Raw genomic sequence first — 20,526 nt, forward strand, 5'->3', positions numbered from 1 at the left:
TTTAAAAAGACAAAATACCAGAAGAACGATTCCTATTACTCGAGTAAAAGATAAATCACTCACAGGTGGCGGAAGAGTGGGAGGGCAATCATGCTCATGCAAAATGAAATACTTCTGTACATGGAATTATGGCGTGCTTCGATCGTCTCCGCCGACTTCAAACAATAAAGTACGTAAAAATATGCGTCATAAAAGTGGCACATCAAAGGTGTCGCCTCGGTTAGCTCAACTTCATTTAAGGAAAAACTTTTTTCCCCAACTTTAAAAAAAAATTACAGTAAAACGATGTCGAACTCAAACTATAATTGGGGAAATATTTTAACCAATATTCACCAGAGTCAGGTGCTATCGATGTATTTTAATCATAGTGAAAAAGCGTTACGTTTAGGAGCGAACAATAAAATGAGAATCATTTTGAATTCTATTGCGTGTATTATAATTTATTAATGTATTGGTCCGTGGCGTGGAGGTGTGCTACTTCCGCCTCGTGACGCCACGAACGGTTTCACGAGGAGGAACCTGAGAGCGGCGGACGTGCCCGGGAGTCGCCGACGTCGGTGGCCCAGTTCGGCTTCTTGAGCAGAGAACTGAACCTGGGCCGAGCCACCAGCGGAGCTCGGGCGGCCGGACTTCAGGTAAGCGAAGGCGGCGGGAGCGTCGTCGTCGAGGAGGGACTCGAGTTGCTCCGTCAAGTCGTGTTGAGACCCGTCCGGATGTCTCTCCCATTTTTTCCCCCCGTCATACTTTGAAAGAGAAAAGAAAGCCAGACTCGAACTTGAGCTTCCACTTAATTGTCATAATTACCTCCACCAGGTTCGGAAACTTGCTTGTGATTTTTTTTTTTTTTAAATCGGATTTTATATGGAACATGCGTGGAAATAATTTCTGCTATGTCGAAGCAAATGTGACACTCATCAATATTCGATCCCAATTGTGAGTTAAGTGTCTTGCAACTACATGATTAGACTATGCAAATGTTCATTTTCATATACGTTTACGTATATTTTCTAAATACTTATGTGTCAAAATAGATATCACTCCCATAAACAAAATCAGCCCTAGTTTGTCGCAATCGGATACGGATTAAGGATTCTCTGACAATGTTTGCAAATCAGCATGAATTTTCTTGCATAGAAATCAATGTCAATATTCAGAAATATGCAAGTGAAATCTTGACTCCTTGGTAGAAAATGACCACATGTTTCTTATTAATTCAAAACAAAAATGTGATGTTTAAACCGGCCATTTTCTGACAGAAGAGACCAAGTGCATGAACCAATTTACTAAAAACTTCACAGAAAACAAGAAAAATAAAAGTGAATCACTTCTATCATCTCCAATGTCTGATTTTGATATACATTTTCATCTCAATTTAATTGAACATTTCCAAAACTAGATTTCCCGGCAACATAATCTGAAAAGAAAAACATGACCTTGCGTCAAACAATGACAAAACGAAACACACGGCCCAAATCCAGCACAAAAAAAAAAAAAAAAGAGAGAGAGAGAGAATGGCGGCCATTTTTCCGGATGTTGTAACATACCTACAATTGTTCTCATAATTCCGTAGAAATTGGTCCTGCCTGACTTTGGTCTGGTTGCGCTTCTGTAGACAAATTTTTGACACTTATGGACGATTTGGAGTCTTCAGCGAACCTCGCGATCGCGTTTTGAAGAATGTGGGAGGAAACCGGACTACCCAGAGAAAAGCTGACAGTGACCGTGACGCAGGCCTGTTTACGTCTTGAACTCTACTAACCCCCCCCCCCCCCCCCAAAAAAAAAAAAAAAGCAGTGTTCCCCGTATCGGGCTCGTGCACCTACGTCGTAAAATCACGTGACTTTTGTTTACCTCGCCATATTGCCGGTCTAGCAAAGCATTGTTCGATGCTAAATCTGCTGGAGATGACACGAAAATACGTCTTATAGCACGACGCCCAGAGTCTTGTCTGATTCCGTTAGACATTTAGAAGGTGAAAATAAACAAACGTACGTGGAGAAAAAAATTACATAAAATCAGCATAGAGGACCCGTATTTGATGTCGAAGTCGATGGTTTCGCCGATTAAAAAATTTGGAATGTTAATTCGCTTCCGCTTATCTTGGACAACTGAATCTCCACATGGATCTGGTGAGCAAGTCGTCGTGATTTACACGGAAAAGTTTAAAGCGTATAAAGGTCTGGACGCATACGAACACTTTGTTTCTGGATTTGTTCTCAATCTGGAATAAATCCCACCTAGTGACGGTTTTGACGGCTTGTGAACACAGAAGCGTGTTCGGCGACACGTTAACCTTTGCCGGAATCCATCCATCTTTTCAGCTAGTATTCAATACAAATACCAATATTTCAATAAATGACCCCTGGTTTTACACAAACTCACATTCACTAATTATGATTGGGGGGAAAAAAAAAGACAGTGAGTTGGCTCCTCGTACACGGAAGCGTGTTGCGGCCACAGGTTAAACTTCGGTAAACCTCTCCATGATACTTTTTTTTTTTTTTTTTTTTTTAAATTAAATTCATTGTTCTCAAATGAGTCCAATGCGTATTTAAAAAAAAAAAAAGAAAATAAACCGCTGGGATAGGCTTCAGGCCGCATACACGGACGCGCGTTGCGGCCACACGTTAACCTACATAAACGTCTGTGTGATTGATGGTTTATTTTCTTTCTCGCATTTGACTCATTTGAGAACAATGCATATTAAAACAAAACCAAAAAAACTCTGTGGGGGAGACATTTAACGTGTGGCCGCAACACGCTTCCATGTATGTTGGAGATGATTTTTTTTTTTTTATGCATTGTTCTCATCCATCATGTTTGATTGGCGAAATGCATTTTTATTTTCTGGTATTCCATAGAATGACCTCTTTGAATATGCATGAATGTCTCGTCTTTTGTGACAACCAACAGCACAACATTGTGAATATTCTGCTCCGGTTCACCGTCGAGCAGCTCTGTTTGACCGGCAATATGACGCCGCGGAAATGTCGTCACGTGAACGAGCTCCATCGCCAGCTATTTTTTTTTTTATTCTTTAGTGCTCATCAACAGAGCGCAGGTTGATTTCACCCAAAATCAGCAGAAACTATCTTTTTCTGAAATGATGTCAACATGTTGAAAATGTTTGGGAGCTATTTATTACTTTTAAGTTTTCATATAAAAAAAGTTAAACATGTTGGAAATCCGAAAAGCTGTTTACGAAACGTACTTGAAGGTACGTAAATCTCATCTGCATTTGTCGGTGAAAAAACGGAATTGACAAACATGAGCGTCAGTGGCAGTCAACGGTTGGATTCCAGTTGACAACTTCATTATCATCATCCACAGCAGTGAAGGCTTTAATTGTGATCAATATGTTGTTTTAACGAGTAGTGGTGTCAATGATTTTCAAGCCAAAGTGGAAGTTTTTATTATTTTTTTTTCCCCCCTGAATATTGCATAAAAAGTGTCACACTTGTGATATGGGGTGCAGCGAAGTGAATCGGATACCAACCTGAACAGAATCAGGCCTCTTCCAAATATGGATTACAAATCAGATACAGTATCTGTCAATGTGAGGTTGCGGGCACGCCGTCGACGGCTTGTGTGTCACTCCGTGGTCCTCTTTCGCTTCGATTCGTAGTATAAAGTCGACGAAAGCGACAGGAATGTGTGCAGCGTGCGAGTATGTGGAAATTCCCTGATGATACTTCGTCTTCGTACCTCGCTGAACTGTGTGCAGAGATCTCCGCGCACCATGGGCGAAGCGGCAGTAAAAGAGGATGGCGCCGTGATCCGATCCGCCGAGGTCAGCGGTCGCTCGTCGAGTATTTGCGCACGTTGGTCCGTTCCCGCATTTGACGCTACGTATTTGCTCCGAAGTACGTCGGCTCGTTTCCAGTGGACGACAACTGCCTGGACGACCAGATGGAGCAACTGCACCGGAGCTTAAAGAGCCTGAAAGTAAGTAAGAAAGAAAGAGTGCCAAATATTTATACCGTCACTTCCAGCCTACAAACGCTTTCAACCCTGCAGTTTATGCGGCGGTGCGGCTAATTTGTGCATTTGTTTCTAACGGCCGCAAGGGGGCGCTGGAGCGGAAGAAGTAAGAATGAGACCGGTGGAATATATGTGCCGAAGAAGTGACTTTTTACCAGCCCTGTTAGCGCTCCACTGGCATTAGCGCCGCTGTGTTACTGGCGTGTCTCAGTGATATTTACTGGTAGGTTTTATTTTAACCGGCCCAGTTAGCGTTAGCGCTAGCTTCTCCACTAGCTAACCACCTTTCTTTGTCAATATCTCGCATTTGAATGTGGGCACTTGCGGCTTTTACACGGCTGCGGCGCATGAATGTACCAAATGGTATTTCCTTTACAAATGTACTCGATGAGGCTTGTAACCAGGTGCGCTCTGTAGGCCGGGAATTACGGTATACATCGCAGTCGGTGTAGTCTGATGTTCAGATTGTGGCTGTCCCTTGAAAAGGGTTCATGATCTTCCCCCAGCCCACCTGATTATGCCGATGAAAGATTTATCGGGTTGTTTATTCTCACGGAAACCGGGGACTCGGCAATTTTTGTGCACAAGCGAATAATAAGTCAATTTTCATGACTATGTACGCTGCTACCTTTTCTCCCATCAGACGTGCAAGAAGCGGAGGCCCGTATCTCTAAAGTTCTCCATCAAAGGCGTGAAAATGTACGACGAGGACGAAACGGTATGAATGCTTTTTTTTTTTTTTTTTTTTTTTTTTTAGAATTGAATTTTTTGGGGTGATGTTCGGGATTGCATTTGTTCGTTCCAACCCCGCGTTCCGGTGTGCAGACCCTCCTGATGGCCCACGCCCTGCGCAGAGTGTCGCTGTCCACCGCCCGGCCGGGCGACGCCCAGTTCGCCTTCGTCTCCCACAACCCGGGCAGCGCCGACGCTCAGCTGTACTGCCACGTTTTTCAAACCAGGCACGCCAGAGCCGTAAGACACCGACTCGGCCCATGTCGTCGTCTTTGTTTGTCTTCGACCCAAATGAGCCTCAGGGCGCGTCTGCCGTTTGTCTTTACTGTCCGACGCAACCCACGTGTGAAGTTTTGAAAACGTGCTGCAGTTCTTCTCCAAGTCAGCGGTGTCGCTATGGCTGGTACAGGCTAGGACGCCAGTCTTGAGTTTCTCAGCACTTTTTGCTCATTTCCGGCGGATATTTTTTGTTTCCCTTCCGTCACAAGAAACAAAGCGACAACGGCTACCGTGGAAACGTCTCTGCTTGAACAAATGGACCTAATTAACCAGGTGACGAAGTTAATTCTGCTCCAAAATTGATCGAGAAGGCGCGAGGAAAGCTGGTATGTGGAGTCGGGATGAACGGGCAGTGCGACTTGAACGGGCCAATCACGAAAGATGAGCTCCGCGCCCTTCCCCACGCAGCCCCCTTTTTTTGACGGGTGCGAGGTAGGCGACCGGGGGGGGGCAATGCTTAGATCACTCGATGCCATACGGGTGTTGAAAGTAGCCTCAACTCAATATTTTTAGAAATGGTCACCTGCCCCCAGTCCACCGCGAGGCCATAATGCCTGAAAGTCTGTCCTTGGTCTGCCTGGGGGCTCCTTCCCGTTAAAAACACTCTCATGGTCTACCCGGTATGTGCTAGGTCTTCCCTGATGTGGCGCTGCCAGTCTTGGGTCATCGAACCTGGTTCTGGTGAAATTTGGACCCAATAACTTTGTGGAAGGCTTGTCTCAGGATCGATCTACTGATTCTTCGGCCTCCACTGATGTTTAGTCAAAACGGGGATCGCAATGCTTTCTGGTTGACATTGTGCACCTCCATCAATCCATTTTCTATGCCTATCCCAGCCGTCAACGGGCAGGAGGCGGCGTACACCCCGAACTGGTTGCCTTTCCACACTTTTAGAGAAGCAATTGTATGCAAACATTCTGGTAAAGTGGAGTCGAGGATGCAACAAAACCTCCCTTGGAAAGTCGGACCCATCGTTCTGTATCTTGACAAAGTGGTTCCACCTTAACCGTTTACACGGAGATGTCCAGGAAATATTCTCGTCACGTATGCGTAGTGATTGTGGATCGAGAAAGCGGTGCGACCATTCAAATGTGTCCCCACTACCGGTACCGGTCACCCACCCCTCCACCCTCCGTTTTTAGGCGCAGTTCCTGAACCTTCTGCTGTGCCGCTGTTTCCAGCTGTCGTACTTGGAGAAGCATCCAGATGAAGCTCAAGAAGTTTCTTCTGGTTCTGCGCCTCGGCGTAACCCGTCGCTTCTCAACCACGGCTTCCCGCTCAGCGTTAGCGCCCTGGTGTCCTTCCGAAGAGCCCCCTTTCGGGGGTTGATGTTCGGGTCCAAGGTCATCAGACGAAGCGCTTTGGCTAATTTAGGGCAGTTCTTGAAACACTCCTGACATTTCCTTTGCCCACGCGCAGAAACGAGACAAGTCCTCTGAGGAGCAGCAGCTTGGCAGCCGAGACGAGGTCTTCCCCTCCTCCTCCCCCTCCCTGGTGCGCAAGAAAGCCATCCGCAACAAAGTCCTGCGCTCCGGGGCGTACCGCTCCTTCACGTTCACGCCGCTTAAGCAGCGCCACGTCCAGGAGCACCTCAGCGCGTCACAAGGTGGGCCCGGTGTTCACAAGGCGCTCTCCAGATTCAGGGACTTGATTAGGTAACCCCCTCGCTCCTTGCTCGCATGACTGGGAGGCCACGTGGCGGCGTTTCTTCAGGTGGTTTAGCGAGGCTTACACGGGTGCTCACGCTTGACTCTTTACCAAGCTAGAACATGTATGTTTTTTTTTTTTTTAATTTGTTGTTGGATTTTTGTCGTCCCTTGGTGGGACTACAGTGATTTTCTTCTCTCGCCGATGAAGTAGAAAAGGATCAAAACAAAACTCAAGCAAGACGGTCCCGAGCGCCGAGCTTGGCCGAGACTGAGGAAGCGCTTGCGCAGGCTGTGTGGTGTTGGGCCGGTATTGCAACGTGAGTGGATAGATTTTCTTTTATTTTTCGTGATTTCAAACAGTTCCCGGGGGTCTCGATAAGGTTCACTAGTTCTCTGCTCTTCTCCGCTTTGTACAATAACAGCGCTAAAATGAACTGGTGTTAGCCGTGCTAACATCAACATCATGCCTTGCTAGCAAGCCTATGATGCGTATTGATTTCACCAGTTCTAGCTACGCTAACTCTTGTGGCTGTTTGCAAACGTTGGTTTGAGGACAGTGTAGTCGTGATTATTATTATAATTAACAATATGTATAAATTGTCGAAGAGGGATGGGTGTGGTGACGCGGGTATACCTTTTTGCCGCAGGTGGTTGTTACTGCATGTAAATCACCAAAGTGCAGAACTGCTCACTCACACATTCTCTGGAATACGAAACTAAAAAGAGATTTAAGTTCACACGTGTTTGAGGGCACGTACTTCCGAGAGCCCCCTAATTGTAAACAAGCGATTAAAAAGCACGTTTTGCATAATATGGCCCCTAAAAAGCCAACTGATCTCCCCTTGTGTGTCGCAGCGACAGCAGCTACTCCCTCCTGGCTGATGACGTTTTGGGGTCGTACCTCCTGTGCCCGCACCCCAAGAAACCCAAAAGCGGATCCCTCATCGTTCGACTCCCGTCCGGCCTCGTCACCCACCTCATTGAAAACACCCGTAAAGGGAATTTCCTGTTGGAGGTAACGGTCCCGAATGAGCATGCATGTTCTTTTCACAGGTTCCAAGTAGCGTAACTTCCGGCCTATCAGCCCCGACTTATTTCACACGCTTTCCACCCTGCGGTTTATGCGGTGAGGCGGCTAATTTTTTTCTAACGGCCGCAAGGGGGCACTCGAGCGAAAAAGATAAGTGAGACCGGTGGAATACATGTGCCGAGGAAGTGACTTTTACCGGTCCGGCCCTGTTAGCGCTGCGCTAGCGTGTTACTGCCGTGTCTGTGATTTTTAACTGTACGTGGTTTTTTTTTTTTTTTTTTTTTGGGTTTGTTTTTTTTACCGGCCCTGTTAGCGTGGTGCTAGCGTTACCGCGGCGGCGCTAGTGTTAAACTCTGTGTACTGTCTTTCTTTGTAAATATCTCGTTTCAATGCGGGCACTTGCGGCTTTTACACAGCTGCGGCGTATGTATATACCAAATGGTATTTCCTTTACAAATCTACTGGGTGAGGCTTATAACCAGGTGCGCTCTGTAGGCCGGGAATTACGGCAATTGTATTACGTTATTCAAAATATTTTAGTGTCTTCATTTTGTAGTGTTTCTCTTGCCTCGCTGCTTCCATTACATGTAAATATTTTCGTCCAACTGGCTTTACAATCAGTAGTTCTGATTGATAGTTGGACTAGCAAAAGCCGTATGAACACATTAGATCTGAAACACGCGATGGCTACAAAGAAAGACTGTACACAGAGTTTAACGCTAGCGCCACCCTAGCGCAAGCAGAGAGTTCAACGCTAACGCTAGTGCCACGCTAACAGGGCCAGTTAAAAAAAAAAAAAAAAACACTGAGACACGGCAGTAACACGCTAACGCAGTGCTAACAGGGCCGGACCGGTAAAAGGCACTTCCTCGGCACATATATTCCACCGATCCCACGCTTACCTTTTCCGCTTTAGTGCCCCCTTGGGGCTATTAGAAAAAATGCCCAAATTAGCTGCATCACCACATAAACCGCAGGGTTGAAAGCCGTGTCGGGGCTTATCAGCTGGAAATTACAGTAATTGTACTTCACAGTGAACATAATTCATTTACATACCACCAAAATATACTGCAACGCATTTCAGAAAGCAAATTAATTTTAGTGCGTGCCTTTTTTTTTTTTTTTTTTTTTTTTTAAAATTGTACCTGCCCTTTTTGTTTTGGGTGTGCGGCAGAAATGCAAAGCCGAGTTCGGTTCCCTGGCGGAGCTGATCGAACACTACACGGAGAACCCCGACGGGCTGCCGTGCCGGCTGAGCTGCGCCCGCGTCAACCACTGCTACGAGTGGGAGGAGTACGACGCCGCCGAGCCCTTGAGCCACGAGCTGCACAAGAGCAGAACGCAGAGGATAGTCAAAGGAAAGGGGACGAAATTTGGACACTAGGCACGTTACGTGCGGGCAAAACTTTACTAACACTCATCGCACATTTTTATTGACCATGTTGGCACTTCGAGTATCTGGTATACAGGTCATTTTTTTCAAAGCTCTTTTTTTTTTTTTTGTACTTGTCATTTTAATGTTTATATATATATATACATTTCTATATTTGTTTTTTTTATCCAGTTCGATAGTGTTTTAAGTCACGTATGTACCTGTGCTTAACATAAGTATTTGCTCCATTTTTATGACACTAAGAGCGTAGCTTGTTAAATCTGATGGCAAAACTGCATCAAGTTATCGCAAATATATTTGTTTGGATTCAATTGTTTTGTTGGTATCAGTAACGCTTTGCTAGTGCTTTTTAGGACACCCACATGGTAATCACAAGAAAAATAATACATTTAAATGTTCTCTTTTGATAAATTTTGCCTGGTAAATGAGAGAAACTGATTTTCCTGAAAGTTCAGGAAAAGTGTAATTGGAAAAAAATTGTATTGCCAAAGGAGGACGCTCAGATTCTTTTAGACACTCGTAGTGGTTAGGGTGTCGGGTTGAATTTCTCAACACACCCTCCATACTCCATAATGGAGCGTGCCTGTGCGGGCAATTGTCAGGATGTTACAAATGTTACTATCCAGTTGGTGAGGCTTTTATGAAAGCCACGGCACGTATCAAGCTAGAATTTACGTGATCGTTTTTGCAGCTGCCGGATTATCGGAAGTAGCAGAGACTTTTCCAACGACCGGTTGTTAGATGCAGGCAAAGTCACAAACAATTACATGTGGAATATTCAGAAGTGTGAGTGTATTGCATTCACTTATTGGGGGGAAAAAAAACTATATATTTTTTTTTAATTTTCTTATTTCTGAGGGCTTTATTTTTTTATTTTTTTCCCCCGTTTTTCTATTTGTCATTTTTAATAGTCATTAAACAGGATGAAAAACAAAACAGAGAACAAAGTAATACTTAAAATGATTTTCCCAAATTTTCAGAAAAACAGGATTTTAAAAAATTATCTAAAAATACTTAAAATGATTACCCCCAAATTTTCAGAAAAACAGGATTTTAAGAAAGAATCTAAAAATACTTAAAATGATTTTCAGAAAAACTGGATTTTTAAAAATCATTTCAAAATACTTGAAAAGGATTTCACCAAATTTTCAGAAAAATAGGATATTTAAAAGATAATCTAAAAATACTTAAAATGATTTTCCCAAATTTTCAGAAAAACAGGATTTTAAAAAAGAATCTAAAAATACTTAAAATGATTTTCAGAAAAACTGGATTTTTAAAAATCATTTCAAAATACTTGAAAAGGATTTCCCCAAATTTTCAGAAAAACAGGATATTTAAAAGATAATCTAAAAATACTTAAAATGATTTTCCCAAATTTTCAGAAAAACAGGATTTTAAAAAAGAATCTAAAAATACTTAAAATGATTTTCAGAAAAACTGGATTTTTAAAAATCATTTCAAAATACTTGAAAAGGATTTTCCCAAATTTTCAGAAAAACAGGATTTTAAAAAAGAATCTAAAAATACTTAAAATGATTTTCAGAAAAACTGGATTTTTAAACATCATTTCAAAATACTTGAAAAGGATTTCCCCAAATTTTCAGGAAAAACAGGATATTTAAAAAAAAAAACTAATCTTAAGATAACGCAAGAGGCTTCTGTACCTTTGAAAGCAAACCACCGCGCTGGTAGGTTGGTGTCATACCGCAAGATGGCCGCCAGTTGCCGAGTCTGCCCCGAGCAAGATGGCCACCGAAGGAGGACTACAGTTTGGTTTTTTTTTTTTTTTTTTGGCGTTGCGACGCGACCTCAAACCCACGACGGCGCCAGAACTTGGAATGGCAAAATGAGACGAGCTCCCGCGGCGACGCACAAGAGGCGGTCGCCGACGCATTAGGCCTCGGAGACGGATTTCTTTTGTTAAGCAGACGTGCTTTTTACAACTGCTAGCCGTCAAGTTCCAAGCGAGTTGCCAGGCCTTTCGGGTGAGCGCGCACTTGTTTATGGAAGCTTATGTTCTCCGGCCGCGGCCACAACATGAGGCACACCGTAAGCGGTGGCAAATAATTAAAATTCCAACAAAAAAAAAAAAGAGAAAAATGCTGCGTTTTGATTCACACTGTGTATGTATTGCACGTCATTTCCGTCCCGTTTACAATTAGAAACTTCAAGCACAAAATCGACAAATCGATGCCGATCTCTCCTCAATTTACTTGCAAATTAATGATCTGCGTTTGAAATCTGGGCCTGTTTAGTGGAACACAACGTGGCTAATTGTACTTTGTGCTATACAGTCACTGACCTCTCATTGAATGGTTGCCTCCCTGCTAAAAAAAAAAAAAAAAAATTCTATAAAACAGTTCTAAAGAACTATAGAACTTCAGGACCCAAGTCCTGTCGAATTTCTATAGAAATTCTATTGTTCTTTAGAAAATTACAGCCAGAGTTCTATAGAACAAGTTGTTCTGTAGAATTTTGGTGGGATTTTTTTTTTGAGCAGGGCTGTCGCTATACATTGCTGTCGTAGATCGACGGATGAACAACGAAGCATTTAAAAAAAAGTTGGAAAATGGAGGCGTGGTTGTGAGTCACCAACTTCCTGTCTGAGAATTGTGAGCCTCGATGGGGTCGGAGTCTGTGAAGGTGGCGGTCCGGTGCAGGCCCCTGAACGACCCGGAGAAGGTTCTGGGTTCCAAGATGGCGGTGAGCGTGGACCCGCAGCGCTGCCAGTGTTTCATCGAGAAGCCCGGCGCCGTCGACGAGCCCCCAAAGCAGTTCACCTTCGACGGGACTTACTTCACCGATCAAACCACGGAGCAGTTGTACAACGAGAGCGCCTATCCTTTGGTGGAGGTGAGCTTTTATCTAAAAATAATAATAATAATAATAACAACACCTGAAGCTTCACATCTTGCGGTACGTTTTAAATGATTGTTTAATCTCACGCTTGATGGGTCGGGAGGGGCTCCAAGACCCTAAAAAATGGCTTCTCCCCGTCCCCTTTGACCACGACATGCGTTATTATTTTGCAGGGTGTGACCGAGGGGTACAACGGCACAATATTTGCTTACGGCCAAACGGGGAGCGGCAAGTCCTTCACGATGCAGGGGGTGTCCGAGCCCCCGGCCCGGAGGGGCGTCATCCCGCGGGCCTTTGAGCACGTCTTCGAGTGCATTCAGGTGACGGCACGAATAACATTGTGTGGGCTGTAGAATTGTACTGCTACTCTTCGAAATACTGTGAAAGGATGTGGAAAATTGACACAAGAAAGAGGAACAAGGCTGAACCATTTCGATGATTTTGGCTCGTGTCCCTGACGTCACGGGACAAGTTAAAGCTCATTTCTCAGGAGTAGGAACGAGTCAAGTTGACTTGCAACCCTCCCGGTTAATGCGGATATTTGACTTTTCAATCCGTCAATGGTAGTGAATGTGTCCGAAAAAAAAAAAAAAAAATCCCACTAAGATATTGTTTGGGCGGCACGGTGGCTCCGCTGGTAAAAGTGTTTGCCTCGCGGTTCTGAGGTCCTGTGTGGAGATTGTGGCGTGGCTTTTCTCCGGGTAGGCGCTCCGGTTTCCTCCCGCATCCCAAAAACATGCAACATTATTTGGACACGCTAAATTGCCCCGAGGTGTGATTGCGAGTGTGGATGTTTGTCTCGATGTGCCCTGCGATTGGCTGGCGACCAGTTCAGGGTGTGCCCCACCCACCTCCTGCCCGTTGACAGCTGGGATAGGCTCTACCTTGTGAGGATAAGCGGCTAAGGGTGGATAAATGGATGGATGGATGGACATTGTTTGCATCTCAAGTCTGATATGAGCCCCTTCGATTCTATGTCAGTGACCAAAACATTACTTTTAACTAAAGTCAATTTTTTTTGCGTCACTGTGATCCAACGTGAGGATTTGGGAGTATAAGCATAATTAAGAGTGAATCAACTTGATTCGTCAATTTTCAAAATGTGGTACGAGTGGTCTGTGAAAGAATCACTACCTGACTACAGTTTGGTTGTATTTCACGTAAATATAAATAAATAGACATTTGCATTTCCTGTTTAACAACACTTTTCAAACATTTTGACATCACTGAATAATACATACAAAGAAGCTCTGGAGAGGTCGCTGGCTTGCTGCCGACTCTGCTTTCCCTTCAGCGCGAACGGCGACTAGAGAAGCGGTGTACAACACAGGTGTCAAACTCTAGGCCCGGGGGCCACATCCGGCCCACCGTATCCATTGATGTGGCCTGCGGAAGCAAACTCGTGTGATCCTTGCGAGAATCTCTTTAGCGTATTTTTTAATTGTCATATGTAATAAACTAGGCGGCACGGTGGGGCAGCTGGTAAAGCGTTGGCCTCACAGTTCTGAGGACCCGGGGTTCGATCCCGGCCCTGCCTGTGTGGCGTTTACATGTTCTCCCCAAAACACGCTTGCGCCCTGCGATTGGCTGGCGACCAGTTCAGGTTGTGCCCCGCCTCCTGCCCGATGACAGCTGGGATAGGCTCCGGCGCGCCCCGCCACGCTTGTGAGGATAGGCGGCAAGGAAAATGGATGGCTGGGTGGATGAATCATACATACACTACATTTCAGTTGACTCATCATTTAAGTGCACATTTTATTTTCCTATACTTATGTTAACGCAGTGCATACTTGCACAAATATTACTGTAAATGTGCTCACTTTTGGATTTGAAGGCCTTGCACACTTTTTCTCTTTCTTTTTTTGTCCACTTTGGAGAGCAAAGTAAGTCCTTGATGTGAACGTTTGAAACCCACTGAACTGCGTCTTGTGAAGATAATGACAACACCTCAAAATAGTTCTCTGAAGACCACCCCAAAAACACATTGCCAAGTGTACAGCGATGAATTATTCTGCTATGAACTGTGTGCGTATTTCTGCACCAGTGTGCGGAAAATACCAAGTTCCTGGTGCGGGCGTCCTACCTGGAGATTTCCAACGAGGAAATACGCGACCTCTCGGGCGACGACCCCGAGCGGAGATTGGAGGTTGGCGGTATCCTTTGACGATTGCAAACAGCGCCATCTACCTTCTACTAAGCATTCTAGCGCCTCTTGAACAATACGGACAGTTCTGCGCAGCGACGAGCTTGTTATGTAATTCTGAAGGTCAACCTCTTTTGACAAGGTGACACGTTGTTTTGTTCATCCACCGCACAGCTGAAAGAGCAGCCGGATCGCGGGGCGTACGCCCGGGACCTGTCCGCGCACACGGTCCACAGCGTGACCCAGTGCGAGGCGGTGATGGAGCGCGGCTGGCGGAACCGCGCCGTGGCCTGCGCCTCGATGAACGCGGACTCGTCTCGCTCGCACTCCATCTTCAGCGTCCGCCTGGAGATGTGCCGCACAGGTCAGGGGTCGCGGCGGCGCCGCCGAGCGCGTCCGCCGGGTTTTTGTGGGGGAAAAGATGACGACGCGGCAGAAAATGAGCTCGACGTCGGAACTCTTCTGGTTCTGCGGTGGCGGTCGCGCGAAACAACATTCATACTCTGATGGAGAACTTCCAGCGGGGTGTCCGACTCGTTTTCGTTCTGGGGTCACTTCACGGCGATTTGATCTCAAGCGCGCTCGTGGGATTCATAAAAATATCCTCATGTCATGCACTAGCATTATGTTCATCCATCCATTTTCTTTGCCGCTTATCCTCACGAGGGTCGCAGGGAGTGCTCGGGCCTATCCCGGCTGTCAACGGGCAGGTGGCGGGGGTCCACCCTGAACTGGTCGCCAGCCAATCGCAGGCCACATGGAGACAAAGAAGAGCCGCACTCACAGTCACACCTTGGGGCAATTTAGAGTGTCCAACTATTGTTGCATGTTTTTTGGGATGTGGGAGGAAACCGGAGTGCCCACCCGGAGAAAAGCCACCCAGGCACAGGCGGGGCCGGGATTGAACCCTGGACCTCAGAACTGTGACAGGCAGGGAACTGGTTGCCAACAATTGCACTCACAATCACACCTACAGGCAATTCAGAGAGTCCACTTCCTCCATCCATCCATTTTTTTCCGCTGCTTATCCTCACAAGGGTCGCGGGGAGTGCCGGAGCCTATCCCCGCTGTCATCAGGCAGGAGGCGGGGTTACACCCGAAACTGGTTGCCAGCCAATCGCAGGGCACATCGAGACAGACAGCAGCCGCACTCGCAATCACACCTACGGACAATTTTAGAGAGTCCAGTCGATGCATGTTTTTGGGATGTGGGAAGAAATGAGATTGCCCAGCCGGAGAAAATCGACGTAGGCACGGGGAGACCATGCAAACTCCGCACAGGCGGGGCCGGGATCGAACCGCGGACCTCAGAACTGTGAGGCCAATGCTTTACAGCTGAACCACCGTGCCGTGCATTTTGTTGATGTTATTGGAAAAATTGCAGTTCATGTGTTCTGTATCTCCCGCGGCCATGATTTCGAAGCGTGTCGTTTCTGTGTGGCTCCCTCGCGTCAAATGTAAGCAGCCCGGCCGGTCGTTGTCTGTCCTCAGACGCGGCGGGCCGGGACCAGCTCCGAGCCGCCAAGCTCAACCTGGTGGACCTGGCGGGAAGCGAGCGTCAGTCCAAAACGGGCGCCACGGGTGAGCGTCTGCGCGAGGCCGCCAAGATCAACCTGTCGCTCTCGGCCCCGGGCAACGTCATCTCGGCCCTGGCGGACGGCCGCTCCAAATACGTCCCCTACCGGGACTCGAAGCTGACCCGCTTGCTGCGGGACTCGCTGGGGGGCAACAACCGCGCCCTGATGGTCGCCTGCCTCTCGCCGGCCGACGGCAACTACGAGGAGAGCCTGAGCACGCTGCGCTACGCCAACCGGGCCAAGAGTATCCAGACGGCCCCGGGTCAACGAGGACCCGAAGGACGCGTTGCTGCGAGAGTACCGGGAGGAGATCAAGAAGCTGCGGGCCCTCATCTCGGGCCAGAGGACTTCTGCCGCCGTCCTTCCTCGTGAGTCGGCGTACAAAATCTCTTTGTGCTTAACGGGATTAGCTGGGAATTTAAAGCGCTAAGAGTGCAAATTTCCTTCGAATTGCAATCGAATAGGGGGGGTGGTGGTGGGGGGGGGGGCGGATCATGTCATCTTTTCCTCTCTCGGCCGGGATGAGGTTTCCCGCAGCTCCACCGGCGGCGAGGAGGAGAAGATTAAGAAGGTGCTTGGCAGGCAGCGGGACGTCCCCTCGCTCGCGTATCGGCTGAGCTCGCCGCCACTTGAAGTTGATTCACTCCGGCGGCTTTTCAGGACCACGAGGAGAGGCTGGCCGGGCCGCAGGCCGACCACAGCGCCGAGCGGGAGTCCGAGGCCGAGGCCGAGCTGCAGGACTGCAAACTGCCTCCCATGTCCAGCAGGGGGAGCTCTGCCCTAAAGAACGGTGAAGTGGACCCCATCCTCTTCAGATGACTTTTGAGTTTTAAATAAGAAACGAGGCCTGTTGTAGGCTGAGACATGTTGCAAATAGCAAAAAAAAAAAAACGCGCGTAATTGCCAAATTCCCCGTATCTTTTTTTTTTTTTTGAGGGGGGCGTTGTATAATTGCCAATATTAACGTCTTTTTTATTTTTGTTTTTTCAGCTGAAGACAGCGGCGACAACCTCCCCAGCGCCACAGATGAGGCGCACGCGCTCGATGAAACGGGCCCTCCGGTAAATACGCGCAACGCCAACTCGGGCGGTCCTGCCTCCGTCGCGGCCACGGCGGCGGGTCCAGATGGCGCTCCGGAGGAGTCGCCCGGTGTCGGCGCCGCGGGGGATCTGAAGCGCAAAGAAGCTCTGGAGAGGTCGCTGGCTTGCTGCTGACTCTGCTTTCCCTTCAGCGCGAACGGCGACTAGAGAAGCGGTGTACAACACAGGTGTCAAACTCTAGGCCCGGGGGCCACATCCGGCCCACCGTATCCATTTATGTGGCCTGCGGAAGCAAACTCGTGTGATCCTTGCGAGAATCTCTTTAGCGTATTTTTTAATTGTCATATGTAATAAACTAGGCGGCACGGTGGGGCAGCTGGTAAAGCGTTGGCCTGACAGTTCTTAGGTCCCGGGTTCGATCCCGAACTCGCCTGTGTGGAGATTGCACTCCGGTTTCCTCCCACATCTCAAAAACATGCAACATTATTTGGACACACTAAATTGCCCCTAGGTGTGATTGTGAGTGTGGCTGTTTGTCTCGATCCGCCCTGCGATTGGCTGGCAACCGATATCTGAAAAGGATTATTATTATAAACCAAGAAATATGACTCTCCGTGCACCTATTAAATATAGGCAATATACTGTTAAGTAATTGACACCAAGGTGCGAATTCTTGTTTGGCTGGCGACCAGTTCAGGGTGTACGCCGCCACCCGCCCGTTGACGGCCGGGATGGGCCCCGGCGCTGCCCGCGACCCTCGCGAGGATAAGCGGCAAAAGAAAATGAATGGACAAATCCACTGTTTGGAGTTAGAGATTTACAAATAGAACTCAATCAATAACAAATAATTGAAGTTAGGAATTCAAGCCAGACTATACAAATACATTTGGTTTTGTTTGCAATATATCGTAAGATGGAAGACAAAATAAAGGTGTAATGTAAAATAATGACCAGAAAATACAACAAAAATGATTTGTTGTCGTTGATAATATTAGCTCTCAATTGATCCGAGCTACTTTGATTATTGTTTAATTTAAAACTGCTCGCATCAGCGCCTGAAAATCACTTTTGTCAGTTTTATTGCTTCTGAAGGTAATTATTTGGAGCTACCGTAATCAAAATGTGTTGTTTATAGTTCTTTAGTTTAATCCTCACACGATCCAAAGAAAGGCTAATCCGATTTTTGCAACAATGATGGCGGCGTAGCTAATATCGCAAAAGACGAACGTCGTGCGCTTCTCGCGGCCGGCTCAGCTGAAAGCGGCCAGACTGGAGATCCGCGACCTGCGGGCGGAGTTTGAGGAGGAGCGGAAGGACTACCTGGCGAGCGTCCGCCGGCTGGAGCGCGACGGCCAGCTGCTGCGCGGCCTGCTGGAGCGCATGACGCCGCTGGTCCGCCGCCACTGCGACTACAGCAGCCTGGAGCGCCTGAAGAGGGAGGCGGCGTGGGACCAGGAGAGCGCCACCTGGAGGTTTCCCCAGGTGACGCTCCGGAGGACCTCGCTGCCCTCAGGTGGCCTCTCGCGCTCGCGCCGTCCCTTTTTCGATGCGACCCTTTCACGGTGTCCTCCCGGGCCGATCCCGACGCGTTTGCGGTGGGTTTCCGCTCGTCCGCGTGAGCTCGCCCCACTTGTCCGCCGCTCTCTCCCACGTGTGTCCGCCAGCAGGTCGACGAGGACGGGCTCAAAGAACTGCTGGACCGCAGCGACACCGGAAACGTTGCCCACGCGTACTTCAGACCCAAGAGGGCCGCCCAGCTGCTCGGAGGCGGAACAGCAGCCACGGGATGCGGTCAGATTTCTTTCACGCTCTTCGCCCCTTTTCATCGTGTACACTGACCGTACTGCGTCGTCCGAGCCGCGGCTCCAATAGCGGAAAACCTCGAGCGATTAGTACCCTCCGAAAACATAGGACGGCCTATTAACCGTTTCAATGGTCAAGTATGTTCCCAAAACATCATTTTTCAATATTACTCATTACAGTATAAATAACTGGCTTACTGACCATTTTATTGCAAATCGGAAGCACACCTACATGCACAAGCAAACGACGATTAGAATTGTACTGGGTCATGTAATTGTGTGGGTGTATTATAATAATAAGAAGAAGAATCAATTATTAAATTATAATTAAGAATATAAAAAGAACCGTAATATCATAATTATTACAATGCGTATACAATTGTACACAGTCCTGTTCAAACGAGTTTTTTCAATGTGAAAAAATAAGACCAGATAAATCGTTTCAAAACTTTTCTTTCCACCGATAATGCGACTTATAACCGCTATAACAGCTCAATTTAAAAAAAAAAAAACAACCTTAAAAATAAGCAAGTCATGTGGTTGCACAAGTGTGCACACCCTCTTACACGAGGGGACGTAGCTGTTCAGAATCAACCAATCATGTTCAATGGGAATCAATGTGGGTGGAACAGTAGCGCAGCTGTCGAGTGTTGGCCTCACAGTTCTAAGGACAAGGGTTCAAACGCCAGCCCCGCCTTTTTGGAGTTTGCATGTTCTCCCCCCACTACCATCATTTTTAGTGCCTTTGATTAAGTTATGGGGGTGTGCACACTTATGCAACCACATTCTTTTAGTTATTCTTACTTCCCCTCTGGACAAATTGTGCATTTTTTTTTTTTTTTTTGCATTATACATCCAGGTAATAGGTCGGATTAATAGTGGAACAAGTTTTGAAATGATTTCATATCACTGTAGCCCCCTCACCTACAAGGTTAGTCACCCAGTACATTTGTAAAGGAAATACCATTTGGTACATACATAAGCTGCAAGTGCCCACATTGAAACCCACATTTAAACATGAAATATTTACAAAAAAAGACGGTATACAGAGTTTTCAAAGTTTAATACCTTGGCTTAACATTGCAACAACACGGTAGCACAAACAGGGTTGTTAAAAAAAAAAAAAAACATCCACGGCAGCTACACAGTAGCAACACGATAGCATAGCACTAACAGGGCCGGTTAAAAAAAAAAAATCGTTAAAAATCACTGAGACACGGCAGTAACGCAGCAGCAACATAATAGTACAGCGCTAATGCTAGCGGAGTGCTAATATAGCCGGTTTAAAAAACGTGTAAAAGTCACTTCCTCGGCACATATATTCCACCGGCCTCACTCTTATCTTTTCCGCTCGAGTGCCCCCTTGCGGCCGTTAGAAAAAAATGCACAAATTAGCCGCATCACCGCATGAAAGCGTGGGGATAAAAGTGGCGGCTTATAGGCCGGAAATTACGGTAGGTGACTAGTGAACCGTGCCTACGCGGGGGTGGGTTGAATGAATTTTCATCAACAAGGACGTCTCCTCCCACAGCCGGCCACGCCCCCTCCCTCTCGAAGGGGCCGCCCCACCCGAGCGTCAACGGCGGCCTGGACTCCGTCGTGCCACGCCCCTTTCGCCTCCAATCCTCGACCGTGCCTGCTGCGTCCGGCGCGAAAACCGAGAGGAAAAAAACCAAATCTCATCAGTGAGAGTTGGCGCCCCCCGGTGGCATGTGCCCCCAAAAATATCCAACTTCGTCAGTTTTAGACGTGAAACTTTTGTCACCGAACATTTCAACCTTCCTGCTTCACTGAAGTCATCATTCATCCATTCCATGAATAATACTAAAGATTTTTTTCATAATAAACATGTACAGTACATTGATGATTGCTGATATGCTCAATTTATTTGGCGCATGTTGAAAAACGCAGCACCGGAGAGGCGGATTCAGGTGATCCAGGGGGGCCCGGACACATTTTCAGTCCGGGGGATCAGACCCCGTCTTCAGCAAGGGGGGGCGGGGGGGGGGGGTGTCCAGCTCAACTGCCACTCAAAAGA

At 47.1% G+C, this 20,526-nt stretch overlaps 2 protein-coding genes across 5 annotated transcripts; both read left to right on the forward strand.

Annotated features, from left to right (window-relative positions):
* Positions 1-37: 37 nt before the first annotated feature.
* sh2d5 (SH2 domain containing 5) lies at positions 38-9,883 on the forward strand. Of its 4 annotated transcripts, XM_061833157.1 has the most exons (11): positions 38-169; positions 470-635; positions 3,725-3,790; positions 3,865-3,945; positions 4,625-4,699; positions 4,807-4,953; positions 6,135-6,335; positions 6,412-6,598; positions 6,850-6,958; positions 7,497-7,656; positions 8,846-9,878. In XM_061833157.1, exons 3-11 carry the CDS (start codon positions 3,740-3,742, stop codon positions 9,053-9,055), a joined length of 1,221 nt encoding a protein of 406 aa, XP_061689141.1. In that variant the 5' UTR covers positions 38-169; positions 470-635; positions 3,725-3,739; the 3' UTR covers positions 9,056-9,878. The 4 variants fall into 4 exon arrangements, with proteins under 4 accessions (XP_061689141.1, XP_061689144.1, XP_061689142.1 ...); XM_061833160.1 differs by lacking the exon at positions 38-169 and having other exon boundaries at positions 476-635; positions 6,174-6,335; positions 8,846-9,883; XM_061833158.1 differs by lacking the exon at positions 38-169 and having other exon boundaries at positions 477-635; positions 6,853-6,958; positions 8,846-9,876.
* Positions 9,884-10,852: 969 nt separating this feature from the next.
* On the forward strand, positions 10,853-20,318 carry kif17 (kinesin family member 17). The gene is given in 12 exon segments (XM_061832345.1): positions 10,853-11,052; positions 11,685-11,920; positions 12,100-12,246; positions 14,244-14,433; positions 15,561-15,897; positions 15,899-16,014; positions 16,111-16,217; positions 16,307-16,436; positions 16,637-16,848; positions 17,893-18,199; positions 18,307-18,477; positions 20,020-20,318. Coding segments are annotated over 11 exon segments (2,106 nt in total). The 5' UTR covers positions 10,853-11,052; positions 11,685-11,689; the 3' UTR covers positions 20,178-20,318.
* Positions 20,319-20,526: the final 208 nt, after the last annotated feature.

The sequence above is a fragment of the Syngnathoides biaculeatus genome, chromosome 10, assembly GCF_019802595.1.
Source record: "Syngnathoides biaculeatus isolate LvHL_M chromosome 10, ASM1980259v1, whole genome shotgun sequence".
Lineage (NCBI taxonomy): Eukaryota > Metazoa > Chordata > Actinopteri > Syngnathiformes > Syngnathidae > Syngnathoides > Syngnathoides biaculeatus.

Excerpts from the sequence above, each read along its gene's own strand:
- sh2d5 (XM_061833157.1), top strand. The coding sequence starts at position 3,740 with ATGGGCGAAGCGGCAGTAAAAGAGGATGGCGCCGTGATCCGATCCGCC. Across the intron at positions 3,946-4,624 it reads GGAGCTTAAAGAGCCTGAAA|ACGTGCAAGAAGCGGAGGCC; the intron begins GTAAGTAAGAAA and ends TTCTCCCATCAG. Across the intron at positions 4,700-4,806 it reads TGTACGACGAGGACGAAACG|ACCCTCCTGATGGCCCACGC; the intron begins GTATGAATGCTT and ends TCCGGTGTGCAG.